General features: G+C 43.2%; 2 protein-coding genes across 2 annotated transcripts; one reads left to right on the top strand and one right to left on the bottom strand.

Moving 5' to 3' along the window:
• Positions 1-11,981: 11,981 nt before the first annotated feature.
• Positions 11,982-13,638, bottom strand: cdca5 (cell division cycle associated 5). The gene has a single exon (XM_076755399.1). The coding sequence runs from the start codon at positions 13,536-13,538 to the stop codon at positions 12,750-12,752; it is 789 nt and encodes a 262-aa protein (XP_076611514.1). The 5' UTR covers positions 13,539-13,638; the 3' UTR covers positions 11,982-12,749.
• A 29-nt stretch (positions 13,639-13,667) lies between these two features.
• psmb2 (proteasome 20S subunit beta 2) lies at positions 13,668-25,907 on the top strand. Its single transcript, XM_076755401.1, has 6 exons — positions 13,668-13,900; positions 14,455-14,577; positions 14,745-14,815; positions 24,242-24,404; positions 24,864-24,913; positions 25,685-25,907. Exons 1-6 carry the CDS (start codon positions 13,810-13,812, stop codon positions 25,784-25,786), a joined length of 600 nt encoding a protein of 199 aa, XP_076611516.1. The 5' UTR covers positions 13,668-13,809; the 3' UTR covers positions 25,787-25,907.
• The last annotated feature ends 615 nt before the right edge of the window (positions 25,908-26,522 follow it).

Raw genomic sequence — 26,522 nt, forward strand, 5'->3', positions numbered from 1 at the left:
CCATCCAGAGCGAGTCGCGGGGAGGGCCTCCCCCCCGGGGAGCCTGTCAGTCTGCGCCCCGGGGCCCTGCAGGTCCAATCCGGCCGCGTTGAACAGACGCCGGTCCGGTTGCGCGCAGGAGAGCCAAACCCCGGGGCAAGTTTGGGATAATCCCCGGCTATGCCTCCTAACTAACTCCCGTTTATTCTCCGAGCTTATCGCCTCTCCTGGACGCAGGCATCGCAGTGAAAGTCTGAGTCAATTTCCATATTGATCCCTTGTTCGCTGGCTGGAGGTGGAGGTTTGAGACGCACGTAGGCGCGGGGATAACATGTTTACACCGGAACAGAGACATGTAAGCGACGTGCAAGCAGCCACCTTTAAAAAAAAGGACACCAAGGAGGAACAAACAGGCCTTTGATGGTGATTTGTAAACCAGCGAGACTTGATTTCAGGGTAGTTAGGAGAGGTTATAAATGCATCCAAACAAAGCTTATGAAACACTGAGATAAATGAACCCAAGAGCTACAACTCACACGGGGAAAGTGTTTCACCGCAGGACGAAGTATTTTTGGAGTGATACCATTTCGTCCAGTTGGTAGGAATAATAAAAAATAATAATAATAATCAACCCATAATTGGAGTTTAGAGAGTGGAATTAATTAATGGTTAATAAATCATTTGTTTATAATGAGATCGACTTTTAGCTGTGAGCAATCTCTTTTGGCTGGTGAGTCATTAATAAGAGCAAAATAAAAAGTAATCAAATGTCAATAAGTAATTAATAATAAGGGTCACATTTTTTTTCACTTTCTAATAAGCAAACGTTAGTGAGACAGGTGGAGATGTTGACTTGTACAACAAACTAAAAGTTACATCAAGAAGTGGATTTTGAACCAGATTCACTTTTCCAGCACTTTGCAAAAAGGGTCAAAGGTCAAACGCTCCCAAGAGCAGACCTCAGTAATGAGCCAAAGAGCCAAAAGGACAAAATGTCAACACTGGAGGAGGACGAACACCGCGCAGAGAAAGAGACTTTTCACAACCTGCCGAGCGGACACGCACTGAGGTTTATCAATTAACAATGAAGCCTTTACTTACAGTTCATAAAGGGTGCAAGAGACAGATGACTCCATAATATTTACATCCATTTGAAACCGTGCAGGACATTCTGTCCTCGCTCTGAACACATCCCGCAGTCTTGCTGTGATCGCCGGGACTCCTGCTGCAGGCGCACTGACAAACCGCATTGCGCACACTGTCTCGCGTCTCTGTCTTTCTCTGCAAACCTGCAAATTCATTAAGTACTAAAAAAAGGGGTGGAAGGAATCGACAGGTGGGGTTTTAGATGTGTTTTATTTATTTAGTTAGTTATTTATCTATTTGAAATCAGTGCATAACTTCCTGAGCAGCAAAGATTGCGCGCAGGGCTGCGGGCCTTGTGGTACCCTCATTGTCACATGCAGCGTCATGAGGAGGACTTGGTGCACTGCACCTTCCGCGCCTCCAAACAAGAGTGAGACCATGAAATTCTTACTTCTCAGCGTCTGAAAATGATTCAAATGATTTTTGATTTATTCCGGAGTGAAAATAACTGACGCCTGGTCTTGCAGAGATTGTGTCCAGGGTTTCAAATCTAAAGCATCACTGACTAAATCATATGTCATTCTCATGTTTTTGAGCTATTTTGATGCCATTTTTACACATCACGGAAATAAAAATATGACATTTATTTAACAGCAACATTTACCTCACCTCCTCAAATGCAAATAGCCAAGTGATTGATTGAATTTAGGCTCTCTGATGATTAAAAAAACAAAACAAAAACACAGCCATTCTGCACAGCAATGCTCCCAGTAATCAAGGATAAAATCTAAAAGCATTATTGTTTATTGCCTTTGTGATCCTGGACATACAACACAACATGAAAACCATTCATTTCTTTTTATTCTGTGTACCCACAAGTGTTAAAATCTACATAAATATAAACTGTCACGAAACAATGCATATTCCTTAAAGACAGAATAAATAAATAATGTTTATTACCCTGTAACGCCAAAAAAACAAACATACAGTGGTGGAGTGGAGAAGCAGACATGTTCCAGGCTTTCTTCAAAATCTAAATCAGGCTACAAATGACTGAAAAAGCATCCTCTGAAACCGAATATGCTCTCTGATGTGATTAGGTCCCATTGTACAGCAGCAGAGTACAGAAATGTGTTTTTACCCATCAAGCATGACAGGATGTTACAGGAGCACTAAACAAGTCCTTAATGGATGATTTGAAGGTTATTTCCTCTGCGTGGGTTGACCTCAGATTGGCTGACCTCTGACCTGCCTCAGCTGTTTTCAGACTTCTGGAAAAAAAAAAAAAAAAAACCAAAGACAATCTTTCCCAAAAAATGTACTTAAAATCCCCCCCATGAGAAATTCTGTTTCTTCGCGCTTCATGGACACACGTGCGTCTCTGACCTCGAAGACGCACGGCTTTGTGAGGATTAAACAGCGTCCACTAGGGGGAGACACTCCATCACAGACACGCTCAGATCAGACCCGCAACTGCTGTAGTCTCCCTTTTTCACACCAGGGGGCAGCAGTGTGCACATAGGGGGATCATCCAGCAGTGGTGCACCGAACGGGGACCACCTGGGTCCAGGATAGGGGTTCCCACCGGGAGGCCTGTTTTTCAAAACATGTTGAATGATAAAATGCAGCAGTTCCAAGCTGAGATCAGGACCAGGTTAAAAATGAGCAGTCATGGCATGATTTACAGGATAGGAGAGCAGAAAGGAACACATCTCTAATATATTTTTTAAATGTTTCTCTAATCTTTGATTTATTATTCAAAATTCAGATGAAACAAGGAAAAAACTGCAGACTTGCAGATGCAACAACAAGGGGGTCACAAGTGGACACGGCTTTGTTTGAAGGGTCACGAGGCAAAGCAGTGGAGGGAAACACTGATACAATGCACAGGGGTGGTTGCTTTTTTAATTCAAGTTATTTGAATAATAAGGGTTTTTTTTTAAGTTTTGAGCAGTCCTCCTCATTTTCTACATTTTTCTGGGATTATAAAGACATTTTTGAGACCCAAAGACAGAATGAAATGTCAAATCATAGACAGCATCACTGATGCTGTCACATTTACAGACTTTATTCAAACATCTTGCAGGGAATTTTATGTCCATGTTCTGCGTGAGTTGGCCTCCGTCCTTTTCTGTGCTTTCTCAGATCATTCAGACGTTTTTGAGTCTAGAGAAAAAAATACCTAAAGAAAGAAAGAAACAACAAATCAGTGACATCTTCTTTGCAATCTCAGGGATTATTTGCACATCCTGCAGGAAACTTTACTGCATGACCATGTATTGGATGGGTTTTCTCAAGTTGCTTGAAAAGAAAGAAAAGCTGAAATCATCCTGTAAGAAATTATACATCCATGTAAAATTTCATAACTTCCCTCCATATTTACTCATTTTTAACACAATAAATCAGGAGTCCACTGTGAAATGTGGATCCACACTGAAAAGTTAACTGAAACATCTGTGACATCTTCCTGATATGGTGCTGCTGCCCTTCTCTGAACCGCTTTACGAGCAGTCTTCATCCTTAAGGTTGGAAAAACCCTCTCATCCCTCACTGCCTGACTGTATCACACACTGTATATTCTGTGCCAGCTTGCTCCAGCTCATCATTGATGTTCACACTGAAGGAAATGTTCAACATTTTAAACACATTTCCTCATAACTTGGACATATTTAGTATCTTTGAAACCTCCACTAGAATTTAAAATAGGCCTCTGTGGGTCTGAGATATATTTGGCTGCACACACTAAAAATCACTGGGTCAAAATTGATCCAACGACTCTTTACTGGGTTCAATTTATGTGAGTAGAAAACAGTCAATGGGCATTTACCCAGACTAAATGTATCATACATAAACGTACATGTCATTATTTTGTTACTAATTTTTGTTCATAATATGTGCATCCTTTGCAGATTTAAATGTCACATTGCCATTGTTTTGTATGACACATTTGCACCATTTTTAGAGTGAAACTTCAGCTTTTTGTGTCTAACATCAACATTACTGGTTATTTTGACCCAGTTTGGATAAATAACCCAACAGTAAACCGGCAGTATCATAAAGATAATACTGGGTCAAGACAACCCATTGGCACCGGGTAAAGCTTCAGACACTCATATCATGTCCTGCCGAAAGTCCTTTCAGAATAAGATTCCTCAGGACAAAATCTGATGTCTGTGGTCTCCTGTTTGGACGCCCTTGACATGAAAAAGTTCGGGAATCCCTGCCGTAGCCTGAGCTTTAGCTGCTGTGCGGAGCTTTTCGAAACACAGAAACACATATATACCCTATCACACTCCCTCTCTCTCTCTCCCCTTCTTCCCTCTGCCTGATGTAGTGTGACAGTGTGTTCGCCCGCAGCACTCTGCTGGCGTGGAAACAATCAGCTTTGACAGAAAGGGGGTGGTGGTGGGGAGGATGGAGGGAGGCAGAAGAGTAGGGAGGGATGAAGGCAGAGGAAGGGGTGAGGTTGGGTGGAGGGGAGGCTGCGGCCCGAGGCCTGTGTATGATGAACTGGATAGAAAGACCTGTCGTCAGAGGAGAAACAACACAACACATAGAGAGAGAGAGAGAGAGAGAGAGAGAGAGAGAGAGAGAGAGACAGACAGACAGACAGACAGACAGACAGACAGATTGATAGATAGATAGATCGATCTGCTTAAAGTTTTTTGCTCTTTTCTTTGTTCCCATTGTTTTTTGTAAGTGTCTGTATTGTGTTGTGTTTATTTTAATACAATATTCAAACCGGCAATTTGGCCAAAAAGAGATTTTGATCTGAAGAGACTTCCCCGGTTAAATTTTAATCCAAATAATAATAACGATCATAAGATGTGTTAAATATAGTTTGAAGAGAAAGGAGAAATTTGCCTTATTAATGATAAATAATTAACTCCAAATAAGGGAAATGCACCTGTTTAATAAAAGGTCTTATTGTGTTCAGCTGCTAATTATCGTTTTGCATTATTGTGCTTACTCCTGCAGAACAGAACAGAACAAATAATTCACGCTCTCATCAGCAACACAGTCAGAAAATCTAACTGTTCTTGTTGCTCACTGGGCTCCAAATCGCCTTAATTTGACTTGACCAGAACCCTATAATTGAAAACCGTGGACATGCTACATGTTGCACACCTTTAATTGACAAAGAAGACAAAACCAGGTCAAACCCTCCTTTGAAATGTTGACATTTTATTAACCAAAGCATCTAATAATGTGCTGAAACAACCTGTTGACTCAAACAGAAAACCACACAGCACTGAAGGCCTCGGCGACCCCGGTGTTACTCACCCACTTGACTCTCTTGACTGATTCAGTTAAAGCAATCAGGTCCATTATGAGGGCCCCTCTCAAGACTCAGCATCCTGTCAGGGTTTGATTCCAGGACTTGAAGCTTGTGTGTGTGTGTGTGTGTGTGTGTGTGTGTGTGTGTGTGTGGGGTGTGTGAGGAGGAGGGGGAGGAGGAGGGGTGTGTGTGCTGATGGTTCAGCTGCCTCGTCTGCTATAACCAGCTAATAAATATGAAAACAGCAGGTTAAAACTTTTTTATTCGTCCCGTGCCTGAAAGGATTATACCCTTCTATAGAGTCCCGTGAAAAATCCCCCAAACCTCATAATGCCCAATGTTGTCCCATAAAACTGTGCTGGACAAAAGGCGGAGAAAGGGGGCTTTTTCACGCATAAGGGGTTTTCTCAAGAGCACATTGAGGGGAGCCCCGGCCGGGACCCGCCCATAGATTATCTGGCTGTCGGTGAAAGCACGGCTGGGAGCGGCAGGTGCGTGTGCCAGGCACGGGGGGTCGCGGGGGCAGGGGGTGGGGGGGCCCGGTGACCATGCAGAGGGTGGTGAACTATGGAGAATGCTACGCAGCTGCCGGCAGGAATGTTTGCAGATTGTCACTTCCATTTAACTTGCTCTTTTTCTTTTCTCTCCTCCCTCCCCACCCCGACCCGGAGATGGAGCCGGTCTCCCAGGTTCCCCCCTCCCACTTCCACGCCGCAGAGATAGGGCTAAACGGCGACACCCTGTCCACAAAAGCGACAAGCGGCGCGGGTCGTCCTCGCCTCAGCGCCGTGAAATTGTGGATTAAACTGATAAGAACGATACAGATCCCACTTTTTTTTTTTTTTTTTGAGGGAGTCTTACGGCACTAAATGAATGCCAAGTAACTGATGAGGCGAGGTTAACCCACTCCTTAACTCCGTCTCACTTCAGGCCCCCAGAGGCCCCTCTCAAACAGGTTATTGGATTTCAGGTTTTAGAAGCGCAGAAATCAACATATGGTGGTCTGTGGATGAAGCTGTTTAATAATGCAGCTCGTGCTTTTATCTCCATAAAAATTAATCAAATAACACAAAGAATGCAAATTGTAAATTCACAATCTTTTGCCACGTGGCCTCTCCTGGAAGCAGCACATCGTATCTTCATTTTCATTCCAAATAAATGTATTATTACCAGAATTCCTCGATCAGAGAAGATAGTCGTCCTACATACTGACCCACGAAGGCTGCGTCTCTGCCTGGAAATGGCCTCCCTGCTTTGGTACCTTGGTGCTCTAATCTCTGCCGTCCAAACCGTGTCCCCTTCCAAACTGTGGCCTGAGGCTATGTGTGGGTCCCCGACATAATCCCCCTCCAAACTCTGCAGTCCCTGTTATTCCACTGGGGTTTGGCAAAAGTGCTGCACCTCAGAGCGACACGACGCTGCTCTTTCACACCATCTTCCAGCGAAAAGGGATTAATGTCCCCACCATTATGAATAATGAGAATGAATAACAAACAGCCGTCTGTTTATCCCACACCATCAAATAAAGGAAAGAGTGTCCCTGTGCTTTTCATTGAAGTGTGTTAATGGAGGTGACACACAACCGGCAGAATGAGATGAAATCAGTCAGTGAAGTTACCATCTGATGCTTTAAGTGTTGCCACCGAGTTTATCCCTTAATTAATGGCTGAACTGAGAAATTTGTTGTTTCTGTGCAAAGAAAGCAAAATGAAATATCACAAAAATGAAAGACTTTTTGTCTTGTTTTATTTATTTATTTATTTATTGTTGTGAATTCAGGGATTTAGTGGCAGGAAGTGGTGGCAGCCTGCTGTTAAAAATACACAAATGGTGGGAAGTTTAAGAGCTGTTTCTGGCGTGTTTAAATTGGAGTTTTTGTAAACACTAAAACACTTTAATGTAGGGAAATGAAATTAACAGCAAGTACAAATGAACAGTTAACTGAATTAATAAAAAATGCGAAAAACAAAGATTTTTGTTTTTTATCTGAAAGGGGTTCAGGGGGGTCACTGGAGGACCTGGAGGACCTGGACCTTGGTTCCGGACCTTGGTTCAGATTGTTCAATTCTGATACATTTAGACTTGTTGTTGAAAGATTTACTGCTGCAACTGTACTTGGTCCGGTATGACCACTATGAAAGCTACTGTTAGCTTTAGTCAATGTAACCAGCATTGCTGGGTTAATTCACTAACTTTTACACTATATAAATACAAATTTTAGCATTTAGCATTTTGTATTTGCCACTGTTGCTGCTGCTCATTCCACTATAAAATGTCTACTTTTGTATAGCTGCCTTAACACCGAATATGTTTCCCTGTGAGAAATATAAGCCACCTTTAATAAGCGTTTACAAAATCCCCTTAAAGTGTCTCCTCTGTTTAATGGACTTTATACTTCTCTTTTCTTTCTTTCTTTCTTTCTTTTTTTTTTGCTCGATATTTTCCAACATTTATAGGGTCATAACTCATCAGCAGTTCACAAAATGGACAATTCATCCAGCAACAAGAGCGGCCTCATGACAAACCAATCCTGGCACAAAGTATGTAGACAGTCATGCAACACATGACCAAATCAACCTAAAAAAACACCAAGAAATGAAGTCGCTTTTGGTCCAAAGTGTGATGAAATTTCCCTTCAGCATCTTGTTTCAGTGTTTTCTTCTGAATTAGTCTTCGGTGCACCTTTTCCCCTTCTTGCTCAGAATTTTTCACATTGGATCATTACTCAGCTCTGCCTAAATGGTCAAAGCCGCTGAGAATGAGGATTTGAAATGGGCCACAGTGCTTTTAGCAGAAAAACAAAACTGATGCTCAGCTGAGAAAAACCTACAAAAAGTGAGCAATAAAGAACAATGTTGGATCTGGGTGTTCATGACCTGAGCCTTCTTCCTCCCATCTTTGCCTCCTCGTGGCTCTCCTGCACACACTGGATCATAAACTCTGTATCCACAGCTGCCAAAACGGACAATGCGTCTGGGAAGGAGAATATGAAAATGAAATATGAAACAGTGGTGTGATAAACTGGTAGATAATCATCTTTTCATTAAACTTTCATCCCCAGTGACTTAAATATTCAAGAGCCCAATTACAGAGCTTGTATCTCTCTCTCACTCTCATCCTCTCTCACTCTGGCTTTTCTTAACAAGAGCAGTCAGGGGTGGAGGGGAGGTGGGGGGAGAGAGAAGGGTGGGTGGCTTAAGGCCTGAGTGAGAGCATCATTATGGAGCGGTCACACGGAGGGAGGAAGAGATGACCCGCCGTCCCCCATCGAGGACGGCGAGCAGCGGGCCTTGACGCGAGCCTGTCCAAACGGCGGGATGCGAAGAGGAGGAATGGGGATGGAAGGGCAGCAGATAGACATGTGGAGTGTGACGGATGGAGGCGCGCAGGTCTGACGGACGGAGGGGTGGTGGGAGACGGAGGAAGAGGCGGAAACGGGCAGACGAGCGAGGAGAGGAGTATAGATTTTCCGGGCAGATAGTGGAGAGATGGGTGCATCCTGATGAGCGCCACAAAACAGGGCGCATGACTCTCTTGTCTGCCTGCTTTTCTGTGTGTGTGTGTGTGTGTGTCAGTGTATTAGCAGTCAGAGCACTGAAGCCCACGGGCGATTCCTGTGTGTGCTTGCGATAAAGGGAAAAAGGGAGGAAGTATAACGGGGGAAGCGGGGCGTGGAGGAGGGGTGAGAGGAGAGATGAGGAAGTCGGTTGAGGGGGAGGGTGGGGGTGGGTGGTATGTGTGTGAGGGGAGAGAGAGAGAGAGAGAGAGAGAGAGAGAGAGAGAGAGAAAAGAAGAGAGGGAGGAAAGAGCATCCAGCAGAGCAGGGAGCTTCCTCTGTGCTGTCAAAGCCTCTGGATCATGTCCCCATTGGTCTTTCTCCTCCACACACACACACACACACACACACACACACACACACACACACACACACACACACATGTTCCCTCACCCAATTGCTCCCTTCTCCCTCAAACCAACCCCTCTCCTCCCTCCCTCTCATGAAAAGAGTGTCTTGGCAGGGTAATTAAGAATGGCCTCTAAACACAGGAGTATGGCAGGAACGCTCCAGATGAAAGTAAATGATTAAAATAATTACAGGCTGAGAGCTGACGAGCCGGAGTGTGGGGTGGCCGCCGGACATTTGTCGGTAATTAGATAATTAATCTGAATGCAAATGATGAGCCCTAACGAAGCAGTCAAGCTGAACCAGCGACAACTGCCGTGAGTGAAATGTGAAGGGTGGAGGGTGGGGGGGGGAGAAAAGACAGGAAAAAGCAGAGGAGAGATGAGGAGGAGGAGGAGGAGGAGGAGGAGGAGAGGGGAGAAAAAAAACATATGAATATGAGTGTAAAATATCCAACCTCCCTAAAAATCAGCATGAACAGACTCAAAAGCAAAAGCCAGCGCAGGCAGAAGCAGCAGCATTGCAAATCAATAACTGCGTCTGGCAGCGACAGCTCACAAAACAGCCTCCTGCCTCTGCTTGGAAGTCTCAGTGCAGAAGCACCTTGTTAAAAATATACAAAAAGGCGAGCCACCATGTGTTGTGCTCTGCAGAGAAAATAATAAAAAAAAAAAAAAGAAAGAAGAAGTCTCCTCTCCCAGGGAGCTGAAATGCCAAATGAAGGGTATGAACATGAAATGGCACCTGAGGAGGCAAACAGAGCAGGCTGTGCACACCCTAAAATGCGTGAGCAAATTGTGGATTTACTCCCTTGCTGCTACACACTCGAACACGCACACTCATTATCTCTGTGTGTGTCTCTTTCTCGCTCACAAGCATTATCGGCATGCTGCGCGTGCTCCCAGCAGATGTAAATAACCAACTTCACAGCTTATTCAGACAGGGTGTTTTTTTTTTTTTTCTAGGTTGGTATAACAGGTGTAGGTGTACTTGTCAGCATCCTCTGCAACACTGTGGATCTCTTGTTTAGATGTAAAGATCTTCAGGGTTTATTTTACAATTGCAGCTAATGCGCAGCCTATTGCTGTGAAAGGTGTGGCAGTTTTATAAATAAATAAAAGTAAAGAGCATCTTTACAGCGTTATGAGCAGTGATTTACTGAATACAGATTAATAAACTTCAGCACCAGCAAGGGTCTCCCAAATCTCACAATATGACAGCCGTGACTCTTTAAATGGTATCAAAGGAATAAAACCCCCAAATCTCATCTATTGATGGTAAATGGAAGAGCAATGCTGTCGCTACCAGTGCTGAGTTTTATTACAGATGCCAAAACAAGCCTTTTTTGATAGCTTACTTTGTGGAATATCTACAAAACCATTTTTTTTAATCATTTCACAAAGACAGCCAGACTTCTAAAATGTTAAACGTTGTCTGAAAGCACATCCTACAAGAACTTTTCCTGAGTAAATTAGTCGAAATAGTAACAAAACATCACACTGTGAAAATACTCCACTACAGCTGAAAGTCCTGCATCTAAAACTTTGAGTAAAAGTATGCAAGCATTACCCACAAAATGTACTGAAAGTATAAAATGACGCATTGTGCAGTAAAACGCTCTGTCAGTGATATGTATGGATTAATATTACTGCTGCATTGATGTTTATGTTGCATTTTGCTGCTGCAGATGTTTAAGATAATTTGAGCTACTTTATAAACTGTTTAATGTACAGCAAAGCATCATCTTCTCTAAGATCATCATGTGTTTGCAGTGTGGCTGTCCTGTGAGAGCCACGAATCTCTAAAGTTTCATGAGCTCAGACAAACAGCCTGTTTTCAGCTGTGACGATGCTTTTTCCAGCTGATCCAGGAGACTTTTTAAAGAGTTCGTTTAGCTGAAGAGGTAAAAGAGTTTTCTCAACACATGAAGGAACACTTAACACAGATCTGGTTCTATTTGTCTCAGGATTCAACGACCTCCTGTGCCCTCTATGAAAACATCTATATTTATGTTTGTCCAATCAATTATTCAGCGTTTCCTTTAATGTGACACTTGTCTGTATATCAGCTGTAAAATCCACTTAAATCCCGTGTCATCTAAAGCCAAACAAACCCGAACAGACCAGTTTATCTGAGGCTGCGCTGTCAGAGGCAGGTGGGAGGGCTGAGAACACCCCCCCCCCCTCGTTAGCGCAAATTATGCAACACATCCACTTACACCTTTTAAGAGACTCTAGAGGACAGCGTTTTACCTGTCCACCATTCTCATTAAACCCAGACAGATCGCCCACTCACTCATTCAGTCTGCCTCATCATAATCACTGGAGACCAATGCTGTGTACAGGAATGTGCTGTTAGACAACATGTTTGGCTCTTAGACACGTCACCATCCCCCAAAATCTGAGCTGCGCACGTCCAACGGTCACATTTTATAGCTCAAAATACTTTTTATTACAGAAGCAGATTTTTTTTTTTTAGAGATACTGTTTTGTGGCGTAAGCTTGATATTTTGTTTAAATATTAGATGCTCCAACAAGGCCGACCTTCTGCTCAGATGGTGATGATGTATCTGGTACGGTGCCTCTTTGACAGCCTGTTTAGTGGTTTCATTAAAACTGACATCACTAAAGCAATTACAGATGTGTTTTTTTTTGGGGCAGAATAAAGGATTTTGGTAAAAAACAGACAGTATTGTGACTGAAAGAACCTCTAAGTCTACTGGCAAGTCTGGTGAGGTAACTAGTTGAGTATTTATTTACATTTACAGGCAAGCAATTTTTTTTTTTTTTGTTTAAGAAAGGACAGAAAAAGCATAAAAGGCAATAGTCCAAAAACACCACCGAGGTGTTGTTTTAGAGTCATATTCAAATGTTTATGTCGATCAAATGCGAGTGCAAAATGTCATGAAAAGGTGGTTACAGACATCTGAACTGCTGCCCACATTTCTGCTGTTTCCAGTGATTCAAACATTATGAACAATGAAGAAAAAAATAAGAAAATGCCAATTCAATGTAGCCAATCTCATCCTGATAGAAAATAATCCCTTTACAGCGACTGATGAGTTCACAAACCGCCGCTTCCACATGTAACTACGATGCATCTTAAACTGTCAGACTTTCCTTCCAGGCGTCATGAGCACAATCGACCAGTTTGTGAATATGAAGTCAATCGAAACAGTCAAAGCCAGTTGAAAAACCGGTTGGACCTTTACGAGCAGCTAATGATCACATAAAACAGAATCTGTGTAAATGCTTCCGTAATTGGTCATTTTGATGTCCAAACAATACTCCCATGTGACACCAAACAATGTCATTAAGAACATTTCAATGAACAACAAAACTCTGAAGAATCAAAATGTACAATATAAAGAGCTGGACATCTACAAAAACTTGAATGAAGCGCACAGATAAGTGTTGTTCTCCCAGAGTCAGCGTGTTTCAGCATGTCAGTGATGAAAATAACATGTTATCAGAGATCCCTCCAGTCTTTCAGTCGCAGTGTTTACTCCACGACCAACTCAAACACCTCTGCCTCCTCAAACTCTGCGTTCATCTTGGCAGCCATTGCGTCCAGCTCTGTGGCGTCTATCTGCTGGACCTTCATCCTCCTCCTCTTCTCCTTCACTACAGCCACTCCGGGGATGTTTGTGTCCGGCTCGGGGAAGGCTGCACCACAGTCATCCGCCTCGAGCAAAGACGTGAATGAGTTCAGGCCAGACAATGATCCGGAAACCTCCAGACCTGTCCTGGACTGACCGAACCTCCGGATCACCTCGGGGGTTGTCAGCTTCTCAAAGCCGAACATGGTATCTCTAGAGTCGGGGCTGTTGAGGGATTTGTCGCTGAGTCTGCTGTAGGACCGGCGCACTTTCTGGGACCACACCGCGTCCGCCTTATCTGCTGCGGGCTGTTGGGGATGAGAATGGGGCGGCGGTGAAGAGGGCAGGATCGGTGACGGCATAGCGGCCTTCTTCTTCTTGGCCGAGGAAGAGCCTCCACGGCCCGGGACAGGACCTGGCGTGGAGACCTTTGGCTTCTTCTGTTGGCAGCTTTCAGGCCCCGACAGTCTCGGCGTGTTCTCCTTGTTGTGCTCCGACGGGGCGACGGTTTTTCTGGGTGCTATTTTCCTCACTGTGATGGAGCGTTTCACAGCAACAGAGGCCAGCGCCATTTTATTGTCAGTTTTAGCGTTAGCCTGAGGAGGAGAGCTCAACCGCGCTGACCGTCTCCGCTGTGAACCGTTAAGATTATTCGACTCCGACATTATTTGTTCAGGCTTCCCTTCGTTCATACCGACGTTGTCCGGGTGAAATAACCGATTTTCCTTGGATTTACTTCACAGTCGACGCAGCAGTATCACAACACGACCGACACGACAACAGCAGTCCGTTCAAATTGCCCGCCCGAGTCGCGTAGTAATGACAGAAGAGCGGTTTCCGGTGACGACAACAGCCTGCGCCGACTGTCGCAAACTTTTGCTGTGTAATCTGCACAGGCGAGGAAGATACGTCTGCTATTTCAGATTATTGTAAAAATCTTTTAGCCGTCACCTGTCACACAGAATGGAATATTTAATTGGGATACAGGGACCAGATTTCGTCCTGGTCGCCGCGGATAATGTTGCAGCCAGCAGCATCATCCAGATGAAACATGGTATGACAACGCGTTAGCTTAGCGTTAGCCATTGAGCCGGTTGATTCAGTGTTAGCTAACTTACACCTGTTAAGAGACTTTTAAAGTTATTGTTAACATTAAAGTCACCTTGTGATATTGATAATGTGATTTTGCTTAAAGCTTTTTCTTCTTTATATTAATATGTAACTTCTACTATCGCCTTAACGTAACCACCCTGAATGTAACTAGCTGCTAGCAATGCTAAACATAGATAGCATACTTTAGGTTAAAGTAGCTTAGTGGATAAGTCTTTCTCACTCTATTTTTGACCCGTTCGGGTATTTCTTTTTGTCCATAACCGGTCACAATGTGTATAGATTAGTTGCCTCGTACTGCTGTGAGTTAATCAAATCCATTCTACATTTTTGAAAATCAAACTGAAGTTAGCAAGGTTAGCTTAAGATGACCAAGCAGGCTTTTGACAGCGAAAGTGAAAGTAATAGTTGAATTAACCGTGCTCACTCTGGTAGTCTATACCTTTATTTATCTATGCACTCAAGGATAATAAAGAAACTCTGTTGTGTGTTTTTAAGACTATGACAAGATGTTCAAACTGAGTGAGAAGATTTTGCTGCTGTGTGTCGGAGAAGCTGGAGACACAGTACAGTTTGCGGAGTACATCCAGAAGAACGTTCAGCTCTACAAAATGAGAAACGGTAAGGACCTCTGAGGTGATGACACTCGGCTAAAACCTCCCGTTATTCTCCTCACAAGTCTCCAGTTTCTCTCCAGATTGTTTAGTCATTGACAGCAATGTCACACTGAAAGGCAAACAATATTTGCTCAAGCTCTGTTGACATGTTTTTGCCTCTGATTTCATTAGGTTATGAACTCAGTCCAGCAGCAGCAGCAAACTTCACACGAAAGAACCTCGCAGAATACCTTCGAAGCAGGGTAACTATCATGATACACACTAAATACTAACCCTATGCAGTCTATAACAGCGTGTGGATGTTATACTTATCAACATTAACTGGCCTGTTAAACCATATGATCTCTCAGCTGTGTGTAGTTTTATTAAGAGAAACATCCTGGAGTGTCTCCCCTAACTGAGTGGCAAAGCAGCTTTATGGCCACAGTAAAGACTATTAATGGTTTACACATCATAACTGTCAGTAATTCTGTTTAATAAAGTTGGGATATAGCGGCTCAAACTGTGAGTTGACAAATTCACATCAGTGTCCCATGACAGGACACACTGAAAACCCTCCAGGCCGTAGTGCCCAGCTTGCAGTTAATATGTTCACACAAACTGCACAGATTTAGCAGTTTTGCTTTGTGAGGTTCATACCCGACACCGATATGATCCATTTTGACTTATCAAATAAACACTGGCTTTAAAAAAGTCCAAACAACTGAGCTTGCAAAGCCAAAGCATAAAAAGACCACGTAACAGAGTGGAGAATTTTATGTATTTATTTTAGCTTGTGTTACTTGACACATCCCATAGAAATTTGTTTACTTGTTTTATTTGTGTATTTGTTTGAAATAATTTGTCCCTGTCGGCGCTGGCCTTTACTAAATGCTATGGTCTTTCACTCTCAGCCCATTAAACAGCCATCAGCCTCCCATAAAGTAGTGATAGTAGCTATTACTCTGTGGGAACAGTTTTGTCATGCCCTGGGAAAATTGTGCCTGTTTTAGTCAACAGTTTCATGAGAGATGTGACTATAATCATAACCAATAATTGTTTGAGTCGAGGGCCACGCTTTGTTTTTTGAGTCTCACATTACATAAAGATATGTCTTTTTGTGGGTGAGCTTTCTGAGGTGTGTGGCACTCCTGGTCCGCACACCAGATATCCAAAAAGTTGTTGCATCAAGTTTTTGCTGAAGGAAATAAGCTCTTTGGTGTACAGCCAGTTGATATGCACACACTGTTTATTTAACAAGATAATCTCCACGAATCAACACACTTTTTAACAGAACATTTATGTACCCTTAAAAAGCCACATACACTGCTCAGTTTCCATCATTCAGAAGGGTTTTCAAGATGGAGAGAGAGAGCAGTTCTAATTAAACATGGAAATTTCTAAACAACTAACACATTTAATTGAAAGTGACATTAATGCAGCAACTCCGCCAAGACAAACCGAGGATAACCGGCAAAGCAATGTGGCACATTTTGCTTTAGCACACTTTCTTGTACTGCGCTGTGAGATGTGATTGTGTGAAACTGAAGTTGTCTTTGAAAGTACGACGACACGCCGTTAGTTACAGAAAAGAGGCTGAACAGCCTTGTGGTGTCTCCACAGATGTGAATTCAACTTGCATAGGCGCTTCCTTCACGCTTCTAGTTTATTTTTTTTTTTTACCAGTGTGGTTAATCAAACTTTTTCAAACCCACTGTTAAGACTTTCAACAACAGTATCTTTGTACATTTTCTCAGTAGCTAATTAATCCCCTGTACCAGTGGTCACCCTCTGAATTACGCATATTCATTGTGGAGTAATGAGTGAACATACCTATAAATATTTTAATTTCTATTTTAACTTAATTACATTCCTCTGTTAGCATTTGCAATCTCATTTTGCTGTAGGGAATAAATGATAGAATCACAAATTAATTCCCATAAGTTAAGGTAATACTCACTTCAAATGGCAGGGACGGTCGCCATATGTGGCGGGTTTACTCATCCGTAAAAATGGTTTCATTTCTGCTTGAAATGATTCCTTTTTGGCTATAACAGGAAATTCAAGCACTTAAATGCAACAGATGCCTTGCTTGTCTTGATGACGTGACTGCTGTGTAGGAGTAGTACTCTGAAGTTCAGGTGGGAATTAAGTCTCGTGTTTGTGTCGTTATCATCTTGAGACATCTCACCTGAACCAGTAGATGCATTTTGACAGAGCCAGGTACATTTGTCAGCTTGTTGTGAGTGATGACGGAGGTTTCTCCCCTTGAGACTTCATGACAACACCTGAGCCTGCAGTACTGGCCCCCCCAGCCCCAGCTGCACAGTCACTCTGGGTGTGTTATCAAAATAATATGAATTTGACCTTCAATACCAAAACTTGGTCAAACAAAATTCCACACAAAGGTGCATGTTCTTCTCCTCATCACTTCCATAAGCTTGGGTTTACAACCAGGCACGTTAAGCAGCTAATTTATCTGTCTGCGTTTTTGTGAGTGGACTTGTTTATTTATGCAGAACACATCTTGAAGAGTGCAGTGCTTTTTGAAATTATTATGTGTGTCCTTGAGGCCTTGCAGACACCTGAGAGCCCCACAGAAGCAAAATACACTCTTATACCAGACAGGAGAGAGGAAGGCACACAAGCAGCAACTAGATTTAAGTTCTTTTGTGCTGTATACTAAAACACATTTGGAGACATGCTCTTTGAATTAAGGAATTGCTTGCATATTTTATTACAACCCTGATTCCAAAAAAGCTGGGACACTGTGTAAAATGTACATAAAAACAAAATGCAGTCATTTGCAATTTAGGTGGGTTTACTGTCACCAGTTAAACGAAGTGTCCCTGAGCTCATGTAGTAATATCCTTCACACAATCATGTGTTCACAAAGCGGTGAACCTCGCTTGTGGACGCCTAAGCCTTTCCAGGATGCCCCTTTCATACCCAATCATGATCACCTGTTACCAATGAACCTGATTACCTGTGGAAGGTTCCAAACAGGTGTTCTCGGAGCCTTAATCAACTTTCCCCAGTCTTTGGTTGCTCCTGTCCCAAATTGTTTGAGATGTGTTGCTGCATCAAATTCAGACTAGGCAGATCTTTACAAAAATCAATGAAGCAGATGAGGTCAAACATTAAATGTATCGTCTTTGTGCTGTTTTCAGTTGAGCATGTGTCAAAGAGGATTAGTGAGTTATCACAGTCTGCTTTTTTGGAATCCATGTTGCAGTTGTAAGAAGACTTTCTCTGACTTCAATGTTGATTGGTGAAGTTTTTAAGGTCATTGTAGTTTCAGGTGCGCCCCATTTGCAAGTCTGTGTATTGAATATATTTGTGATGTACCAATCATTATGTATCAGTTTTGCTATTTAGTTTAGGGCCCAATATTTTCACGAGGGCTTTGCAATGTGTACAACATAGAAAACCCCCTGTGCTTCGAGAAAAAAAACCCAAAACTCTTAAACAAAAATATGACAAACTGCTCGGTGCATCAGTGTTAAAGAACTCCGGTTAATTAAAATATAATGATCTAAAGTGACAAACGTGTCTTGGTTTAAAATGGGAACACATCTAAGAATCTGAGCACTCAGTGTTGGTGTAGCACGTACCACCAGTCATTTTATATACTAATCAACTGTTTGGTCCAGAAAACGGTGAATTGAGGCTGTCAAGCTTTCCCACAGCCACCGACGATTTCTTCAAATTAGCCAACAGTCAAATATCCATTACATCTCATGTCACAGTAGGCCTGGAACAGCAGCAGATCCTCACATGTAAGAAGCCTGAACAAGATCATGTTTGACATTTGTGCTTAAAAGTGACCAGTCACCCATTCGTGTTCTCTTGATTGACTGAGCAGTTCATTGACCAGTTGTTTCAGCCCCAGTATGTGACATCAGTCTTAACTTGCAGTTCGCAGTGGCATATGTGTTTTTAGACGCGGCGCTCTGTGCTGAAGTCAGATCTGCTTCTCGTGGCTCTGCGTTGTGTCTCTTCCACTAATTTGTTAAGAGCAGTGCAGCCGCTGCCTGTCACAATAGCAGAAGGGTGAAAATAATTACAAAAAACAATTAGTGTGGCAGAGAAGGGAATGTGGGACACATCGAACGGGGGATAGGGGTAGAGCCGGAGCAGCAGGAGCAGGAGGAGGAGGAGGAGGAGGAGGAGGAGAGGGGGTCCCAAGGGGAAACAGCCAGGCCCAGTAGACAACACTGCACAGACTGGAGTGTGAGAACGAGTAGGAGTCAACATACACACAAATACAATATGCATGCACACAGAGGGACCTATAGGATCAGGATCGTTTTATTCTGTCAAGGTTGTGCGTGTTGTGGAGGATAACATTTATATTCATGTCTTGCCATAAGCTGCGAGTGTATCGTTATTTTTGTGCCTCACGGTGATGAATTTGGTTTTATGAGTGCAGGATTTACTAATGCTGCGTCCTCAGGAGTGCTCAGAAACTGAAGCAATAGCAGTTTCTCCTCTGCATCCCACACCTTCCTCAAGCTATGCTCTCCTCACATTCATCAACCTCCAGAGTACATGGACATTTGCAAATTATGTTGTATAAACAGGTTTTTTTTTATGATGTTTTTCCCCCCAGAACATCTTGAGTATGTAGAATATGTAATTTGTGTTGTCCATTTGAATGTGAGACAGAGAGAAATCGTCTGCTCAAGTCTTGAATGGTTTGATATCAACTAGAAGTAACACTTCTTTACAAATTTGCCGGAGAGTTTGCAGGAGATAGAGGAGTCTGACCTGTTTTTCTGTCTAATTATTCTCTTTGAAGAAGCATCTGAAGTGTGAGGGTTACTTAAACCATTTAGTACAATTACACTCTCACGTCTTTAAGGCTGCAGTTACCGGTGAATTACGTTCATCATCAATCAATCTACATTAATAGATTCATCGTTTGGTTTACGAAGTGTCAGAAAAAAAAGATGCTCAGCAAATTTCACAGAGCCCAAGGTGTCTTCTTTGAAGAGCTTATTTTATCCAACCAAAGACCCAAAACCCCAAAGATATTCAATTAACAGTGATTAACGAAAAACAGAGGGAGGCTGAAGATCCTCACATTTCAGAGTTTCACTGTGGAATTTTTGGCAGTTTGTCTTTAAAATTGACTGAAACGATTAATAAAATTGATGGGAGATTAATTTTCTATCAATTAATTTGACTGATCACTTCGGCTCTACACAACCTAAATGACAATCCTGATAATTCTGTGCAATGTTAATTAGAGCATAAACGTATTTTTCTGCACTTTCTACACGTACCACCAACACTTCTGTTGTCATTTAAAGGAAAATGAACTCTGTGATCTAATGTGGTGCAGTTCGCCACTTTTCAGAAACAAAACATTTCCAACAAACACGAAACATATAAACAGATAAAGTTTAAGACCACGAGCGGGTTTCAGACAGACGTTAAGCCCGTTTGTTGACTAAAACAAAATTTTATGTAGAATCGTTGAAAATCGCCCGTAGTCCAAGACGATGCTCAGCTCTCGTCTGGGGAACTGGCTGCATATGTTGGAATTTATTTTAATTAATCTGATTAAATCATCGCAGATTAAAGTTTAACCCAGACAGAAAGGAAAGATAATGATCTGCTTTTGTACATCAAATCTCTTTTTTTTTTCTTTTTCTACCATCCTTAAATCATCTTCTGAACCCCCCCCCCTCCAAAAAAAAAAAAATCATCATGTGAACCCACTGGCATGTCCAAACCCCAAGGTTAAAAACCACTGGCTGATAAATTAATCAGTGGTATATTGTTAATTCTGATGGCCTTATTCCTGCAGGATAAATTACAGATGAGTCCTTTAGTCTGAAAGATGTCATACCCCAGTGGCTGCAGACCTCCGGGAGGTGTAGTTAGCTAAAGTCAGCCGAGCATGTCAGCGCAGAGGAAGCGAAACCCGGCTCATATACGACTGTGTGCTTACCAGCCTGCCGTCCACAAAAACAACTCCACTAACCTCTGGAGTACTGCATTCACTCAAGCTTTAGAGAGGAGACAAAGAAAAAAAAAACTGGCGGTAAGCATAATCACCTGAGGCCTCGACTCTGCTGCATGCATATCAGTAATGATACACACGAAATTCACCACAAAGCACAACAACAACTGCAAAGTTTTAGGGGCATAGAAACTCAGCAGCTGCTCTGCCTCTATTTGCTTAAGTTTCCTGTCTGATGTAGTGTAATATTTGCAAAAAAAAAACTGTGTATAAATGCAGATTGAATTGATATTGAATTGACAGGTAGAGCAGCGTGCTAGTGGAAAAAGTTTAGCAGGATTGGTTGGCGTAGGAGGCGGAGACATGAGGTGAAATTGATACAGCAAAACTCAGGGGAGGCAGATGGTTTATAAATATCACATTTGATTTTTTTTGGAGATTATGTAGAAGCCTAAAAGCCTTACAGTCATCAGCATATAGGTGGTTTGCTCTGCAGTGCGCTGAAGAAGTCGAATCCGTCAATCTGTAAAGTTTGAGTTGTTGGTTTTCAGATGAGGCCACAGCAACAGTTAGCCTCCGTGCTGCGGTGGTCTACAGCCGGCCCCATGTGGGGATGTAAGATATTTTTTAACGCGGGCACACAATGGGCACAAATAATTACTGGCGCCATATTGCACACGGCTCCCCTGCTCCTGCACAGATGAACAATTAATACAGCAGATTGAGGAGAAATGCCAATAAAGGGAACATGCCCCGGGGCAGGGTGCAAAAATAGGGGGAGGGAGGGAGGGAGGGGGGAGGAAAGAGAGGAAGGAGGGAGTGCTGGAACGTGGAGGATCAGAGTTTGGGGACGAGTTTGTGATGATTTTGAGCGGCCTGACCTTAATTTATGTCACAACCGAAGCTGTTTTTGCTCTGAATCCTACACTGCCGGATGTCTTACAGGAAGCAATGCGGCATTTTGGGAAATTTGTTAGGACTGAGCCGACTCTCATGTCTGTGCACTGCACATGACGGGTTAGGAGCCGCTTAGCTTAGCTTCACAGTGCCTCTGCCAGCACCTCTAAAGCTCAGATTGGCACCGGAGCTGCAACGTTTAATTGATTAAACATTTGACGGATAATTAATCGTCAGACTATTTTGATAATTAAAGTCAAATATTTGTTGGTTCCAGCTTCTTAAATGTGAGTTTGGTGATTGTCCTGGTACTAAAATTGTGCTGAATTGATTACAAGACATTTGATATGTTGTCTGATCTAAACCAGAGAAATGGTATATTAATTGAGAAAATAACTGTCAGTAATTGACAAGTTCTGTCTTGTTTGTTGAATCCAGAAACGTATAAGCTACACATTGTAGCTAACAGTTCCCTCTGTTTCCAGTCTTTGTGCTAAGCTAAGCTAAGTGGCTGATGGCCTCGGCTACCATTTCACCGCGCAGACATGACGGCTGTATTGATCTCCTTGCCTAACTCTTGGGAAGGACACAAATATAAGTACATTTTCCAAAATGTGAAACTTGCTTCAGAAGCGAGTGGAGCAGGTTTGTCTCTGCTGAAGGTGACGGCGGCAGCGCACAGGTGAAGCTTTTGTTTCACGCAACGGTCGGCTTGTTTGGCTGAGAGCGAGAGCCGCAGTCGGGGGGGGGGCGGGTAAAACATATGTGTATTGTTTGCATGTGAACCTGGGTGTGAGTTCAGGTGGCTGGGTTAACAAGGTGCCTGGTTCCCGCCGAGGTGACATGGGAAACGAAGGTTATTTTGATGCCAAGTCCATATTATTGTTACATTGTAACCAGTGAGACAGGTGTCTGGTGGGTGGGGGTGACGCCACTGGGGCGTTCACAGGCTCACGGAGGAGTTAAGGCACACACACATACACAAACACACACATACACACACTAAGATATTCATCCTGAGATTCACGCCCGTTGTGCACAGTCACAAACACACTTGTTCTCTTTATCCAGTGTGTGTGTGTGTGTGTGTGTGTGTGTGTGTGTGTGTGTGTGCGCGCATTCAGAACCATCGTTAACACGCAGACTAAAGCCGACTCCACAGGGAGCATAACGATCATAATTGCCCTTGTGGCAAATGTAGCGCTAACACACAAGTCACAGAAATAAGCAGGTCGGCCGAGAGATAAATTGAAATGAGAGGGCAGGTGTGCAGATCACAACTCGCCCGGCGTCATATGAATCACATTTGCCTCACTGCACGACAGAGAATGCAATATTATATTTTTCTCTTTTGCGTTTTAATCAAAACCGCCGCACTGCTTCTACCTCCGTCAAGAATTTAGGCCATAAGTTGTTTTGAAATCCCCCAAAATTGTCTGGCTTTAAAGGGATTTTTTGAAATGGGGGAACAGTGGCTCGCAACAACGAGGAGAGAAAATTAGTGTTTTGGAGGAAGAGAAGGGAGAAGAGGCTGCAAGCGTAAAAGATGTAATTTAAAAAGAGAGAACGGGGGGAGGAAGGGGCAAGAGAAACGACTTTAGAAGTTTTTAATGAGCCCTGGCGCTACTCCAGGGCACAGGGTGAAGGCGGCGGAGAGGGGAGGAGGGCGGGAGTTAAAGAAGAAGGGATGAAGAGGGAGGGAGGGCGCGATGGAGGGGGCAACAGGGGTGCTGACTCCTAGCAGATGTCACACTGCCATAGACACCCTGATCTCCCCCCTACACACACACACACACACACACACACACACACACACACACACACACTCTCTCTCTCTCTCTCTTACACACTTACCTCTTCTGTCCTGTGACACCCTTTCACCTTTCCTCGCCCTCCACCGCTCTCCAGCGACCCCTCCCCGTGCTCTCACCCCTCTGTTTATGCTGCGTTAATGTCACCACTATGTGCCGTCAGACTGGATTATACAGCTCGGCAAAGTTATAACGGCAACAAGGATTTTATCTTACTTTACTCCTGCGCCCACGTTACAGAGTAATCTACCAGGAATGTGCACTTACTCGTGTGTGATTGGTCGACACAGCGCCTTGAGTCCATACAACCCTGCGTTGTTTTGCCAGAAGGGAAAAAATGTAAAATAAATTAGGGTTTTTCTCACAAAAACCTTTGAATTTCACACAAGATGGAAGAAGTTGCTTTCCTGCCCGACGCCATGGTTGTACTTGTTGACCAAAACACAGGAAAAAAGTGGTTGGCAGTGTTTTGAGGGATGTGTGCGAAAGAATAAGCACCAGGTGCAGCTGTGAATTGTTGTTCTGTACATTTACTCAGAACTTAAAAGGTGTAGATGTTGTCTGATGGGGTTAAATGTGCTACATGATGCGCTGATGGCTGTTCAGAATACAACTGTGTTCATATATGTGGCTTCGTCAGTAACACGTGATGGTAAACGTCTCTCAAAAAGGCGTTCAGCTGGACATGTTCACACCCATGTTGACCGATACCATCGCAGGGTTCAGTGGGTTCAGTGACGACATGAAAGCATTGGATGTAATGAGCAATGCTTTGAAAAAAAAAAAAAAAAAAAGAGCAAATATTGTCATTTTAAGAAAAAGGAGGCCACTGCTTTATTTTGGGTTAGGTCTAATACCAGCCATATATCAGCATGTGGGTCGACTTTCTTTCCAGTTTCTGGGATTATAAACCTGATTCTGTCCAAGAGTAACGTTGACTGACTGGCACCTTGTAAAAGCCTTTCTTATGGATGTAAATATTAATCCTCCTCTCTCTCCTCTGTATCCAGACTCCATATCATGTGAACCTTTTGCTAGCGGGCTACGATGACACAGACGGCCCGGGTCTCTACTACATGGACTACCTGTCTTCCCTGGCCAAGGCCCCCTTCGCTGCCCATGGCTACGGAGCCTTCCTCACTCTCTCCATTCTTGACCGGCACTACAGACCAGGTCAGTGCAGAGAAATGCCTCATGCATGTGTTTTTCTCTTTATTGTTCCCGTGAGACTGACTGCAAAGACGAGAGAGAAATAAAGAATGTGATTCGAGTTTGGAGAGCGTGTAGTGCAGAGGTTATGGAGTTGATTCACACTTTGTTCGTGGTACAGACTCATGGCGGCGTGAGAGGTCTTGAGTAGAATTATTTTACCTGATGGGAAGTGATTACAGTAGGAACAAGACAACAACTTGTGTGTTAATTCTGCTGTGATTTGTCATGAAAATATCGCTGATGAATCCAACAAAGTGTCATTTTTCTCGTTATTCTTCTTCACAAGGCGTCCCTGTGAGGCCTTTCTCCCCGACAGCACACTGCAGCTTCATTTCTCTGTTAATACAAGATGCCTTTTGTTTTAATTTTATACTAAAATGTGTCTCCATCATCCTCATTTTCTCATGTTTTTTGTTGTAGATCTGACTCGAGATGAGGCCGTGGATCTGCTGAAGAAGTGCATTGAGGAAGTGAGTTCAACAAGTTCAACAGTAGCCTAATATTTTTCAGTTTACTGTAACGGAGGACAGTTCAGACTAATTTGGCTCGTCGGGATTTGCTCTCATTCCTGGGAATCCACGTCAAAAGCGAGACGTGAGCAGCGCCGTTTGAGCGTTCTGTCCACTCTGACTCCGACCTGCAGGAGCTGAGAGGACAGCTGCAGGTCAAACTCTTCACCCGGCTGACTGACAGCAGAAATTCACTGAGCAAAAATAGTTAATGCATTTAGGTTTCCAACAGGACAAAATCAACATGGTTTTATTTATTGACTCATTGATGTGATGGGATTCTGCCTACAGTGAAACCGGCAAGCTCTCACTGGGAGCTTTGATCAGTCATTACAGATAATGTTAATAAGTTCACAACATATAAACAGCGGGAGGTTTGTGTGATTTAAACAGCTGTCTGAGGAGATTATGCTTCACTAAGCACGCCAGAGAGAAAACACACAGACCCTGAGCGTAAATAGACGTGGGGGTCCTGGGGTGTCTGGGAGTCATTGTGGATTGATATATTTGATAAAAGAGAAGCAGATCTGTGACGGGCGTCAGAAACACGTCTGAAAACGTTTCTCTGTGGTTTGGCCTTTAGCCTTAATAGTCAGTATCCCACTTTTTTTTTTATCACTCTACTTCTTTGTTTTCCTGTTAGTGTTTTCCTTGATTCCGCATCCATTCTGCCTACTTGCGCCTTCATCCTAACATTTCTTCCTCTGTCTTGTCTCCCTCTCCCTCCTCCAGCTGAACAAGCGCTTCATCCTGAACCTTCCTTCCTTCAGCGTCCGTTTGATTGACAAGGAGGGCATCCATGACCTGGAGAAGCTCACCTCTGGCGCCAAGTGACCGCTCAGTGCTTAACTACCAACCCTCACGCCCTCGTTCCTCTCTGTGTTTTTTTTTTTTTTTTTTGTACCGTTGACCTCCTTGCTCTTTCTGTTCCAATAAAAAGTGACACACAGTTGAGATACAAGCTCTTTGTCCCTGTGGTGCTTTCTCGTTGCTCTCTAGTCTACTCATCTGCACATAGAAAGAGAACAGCCTTCTGGCAGTGTACTTTTGCACTTGTACTGAGTGACTGTGAGTGTGGGTAATGTACACTCGCTCATGGTCGTACACGTGTAGTAAAACACGCATGCACATATGGTGTTACTCAAAAAAAGGAAAAGTAGTTATCTGGTAGCACTTTGTTGCATTTCCCTGCATGACCAAACTGCATGGAAATATTGGTGGTGTTTACGGTAAAGTTAAAAAAGTGCATAAGTTTAAAGATCTCTGTTCTATAAATGCTGTATAAAGCAGTAAAGCTCATAAGCTGTGTGACTTAAACATTTGATACAAGAGAATATGTGTTCGCTACTGTATGTTCAAATAGTATATAATAATAGTTTTTACACATTTTAACGTGCAAAAATCTGACGTGGAGCCCTGATGTACTCAAATTAACACATGACAAAATATGGCCTGAAAGAATCACCACAGAGTTGTATCAACACCTCTCAGACGCAGTGTCACTGAATGAATAAACATCACCTGCACAAAGTTGGCATCAACTGCAGAACGAATGAATCAGGTAACGTAC

This window comes from Chaetodon auriga, chromosome 17 (genome assembly GCF_051107435.1).
Source record: "Chaetodon auriga isolate fChaAug3 chromosome 17, fChaAug3.hap1, whole genome shotgun sequence".
Classification (NCBI taxonomy): Eukaryota; Metazoa; Chordata; class Actinopteri; order Chaetodontiformes; family Chaetodontidae; genus Chaetodon; species Chaetodon auriga.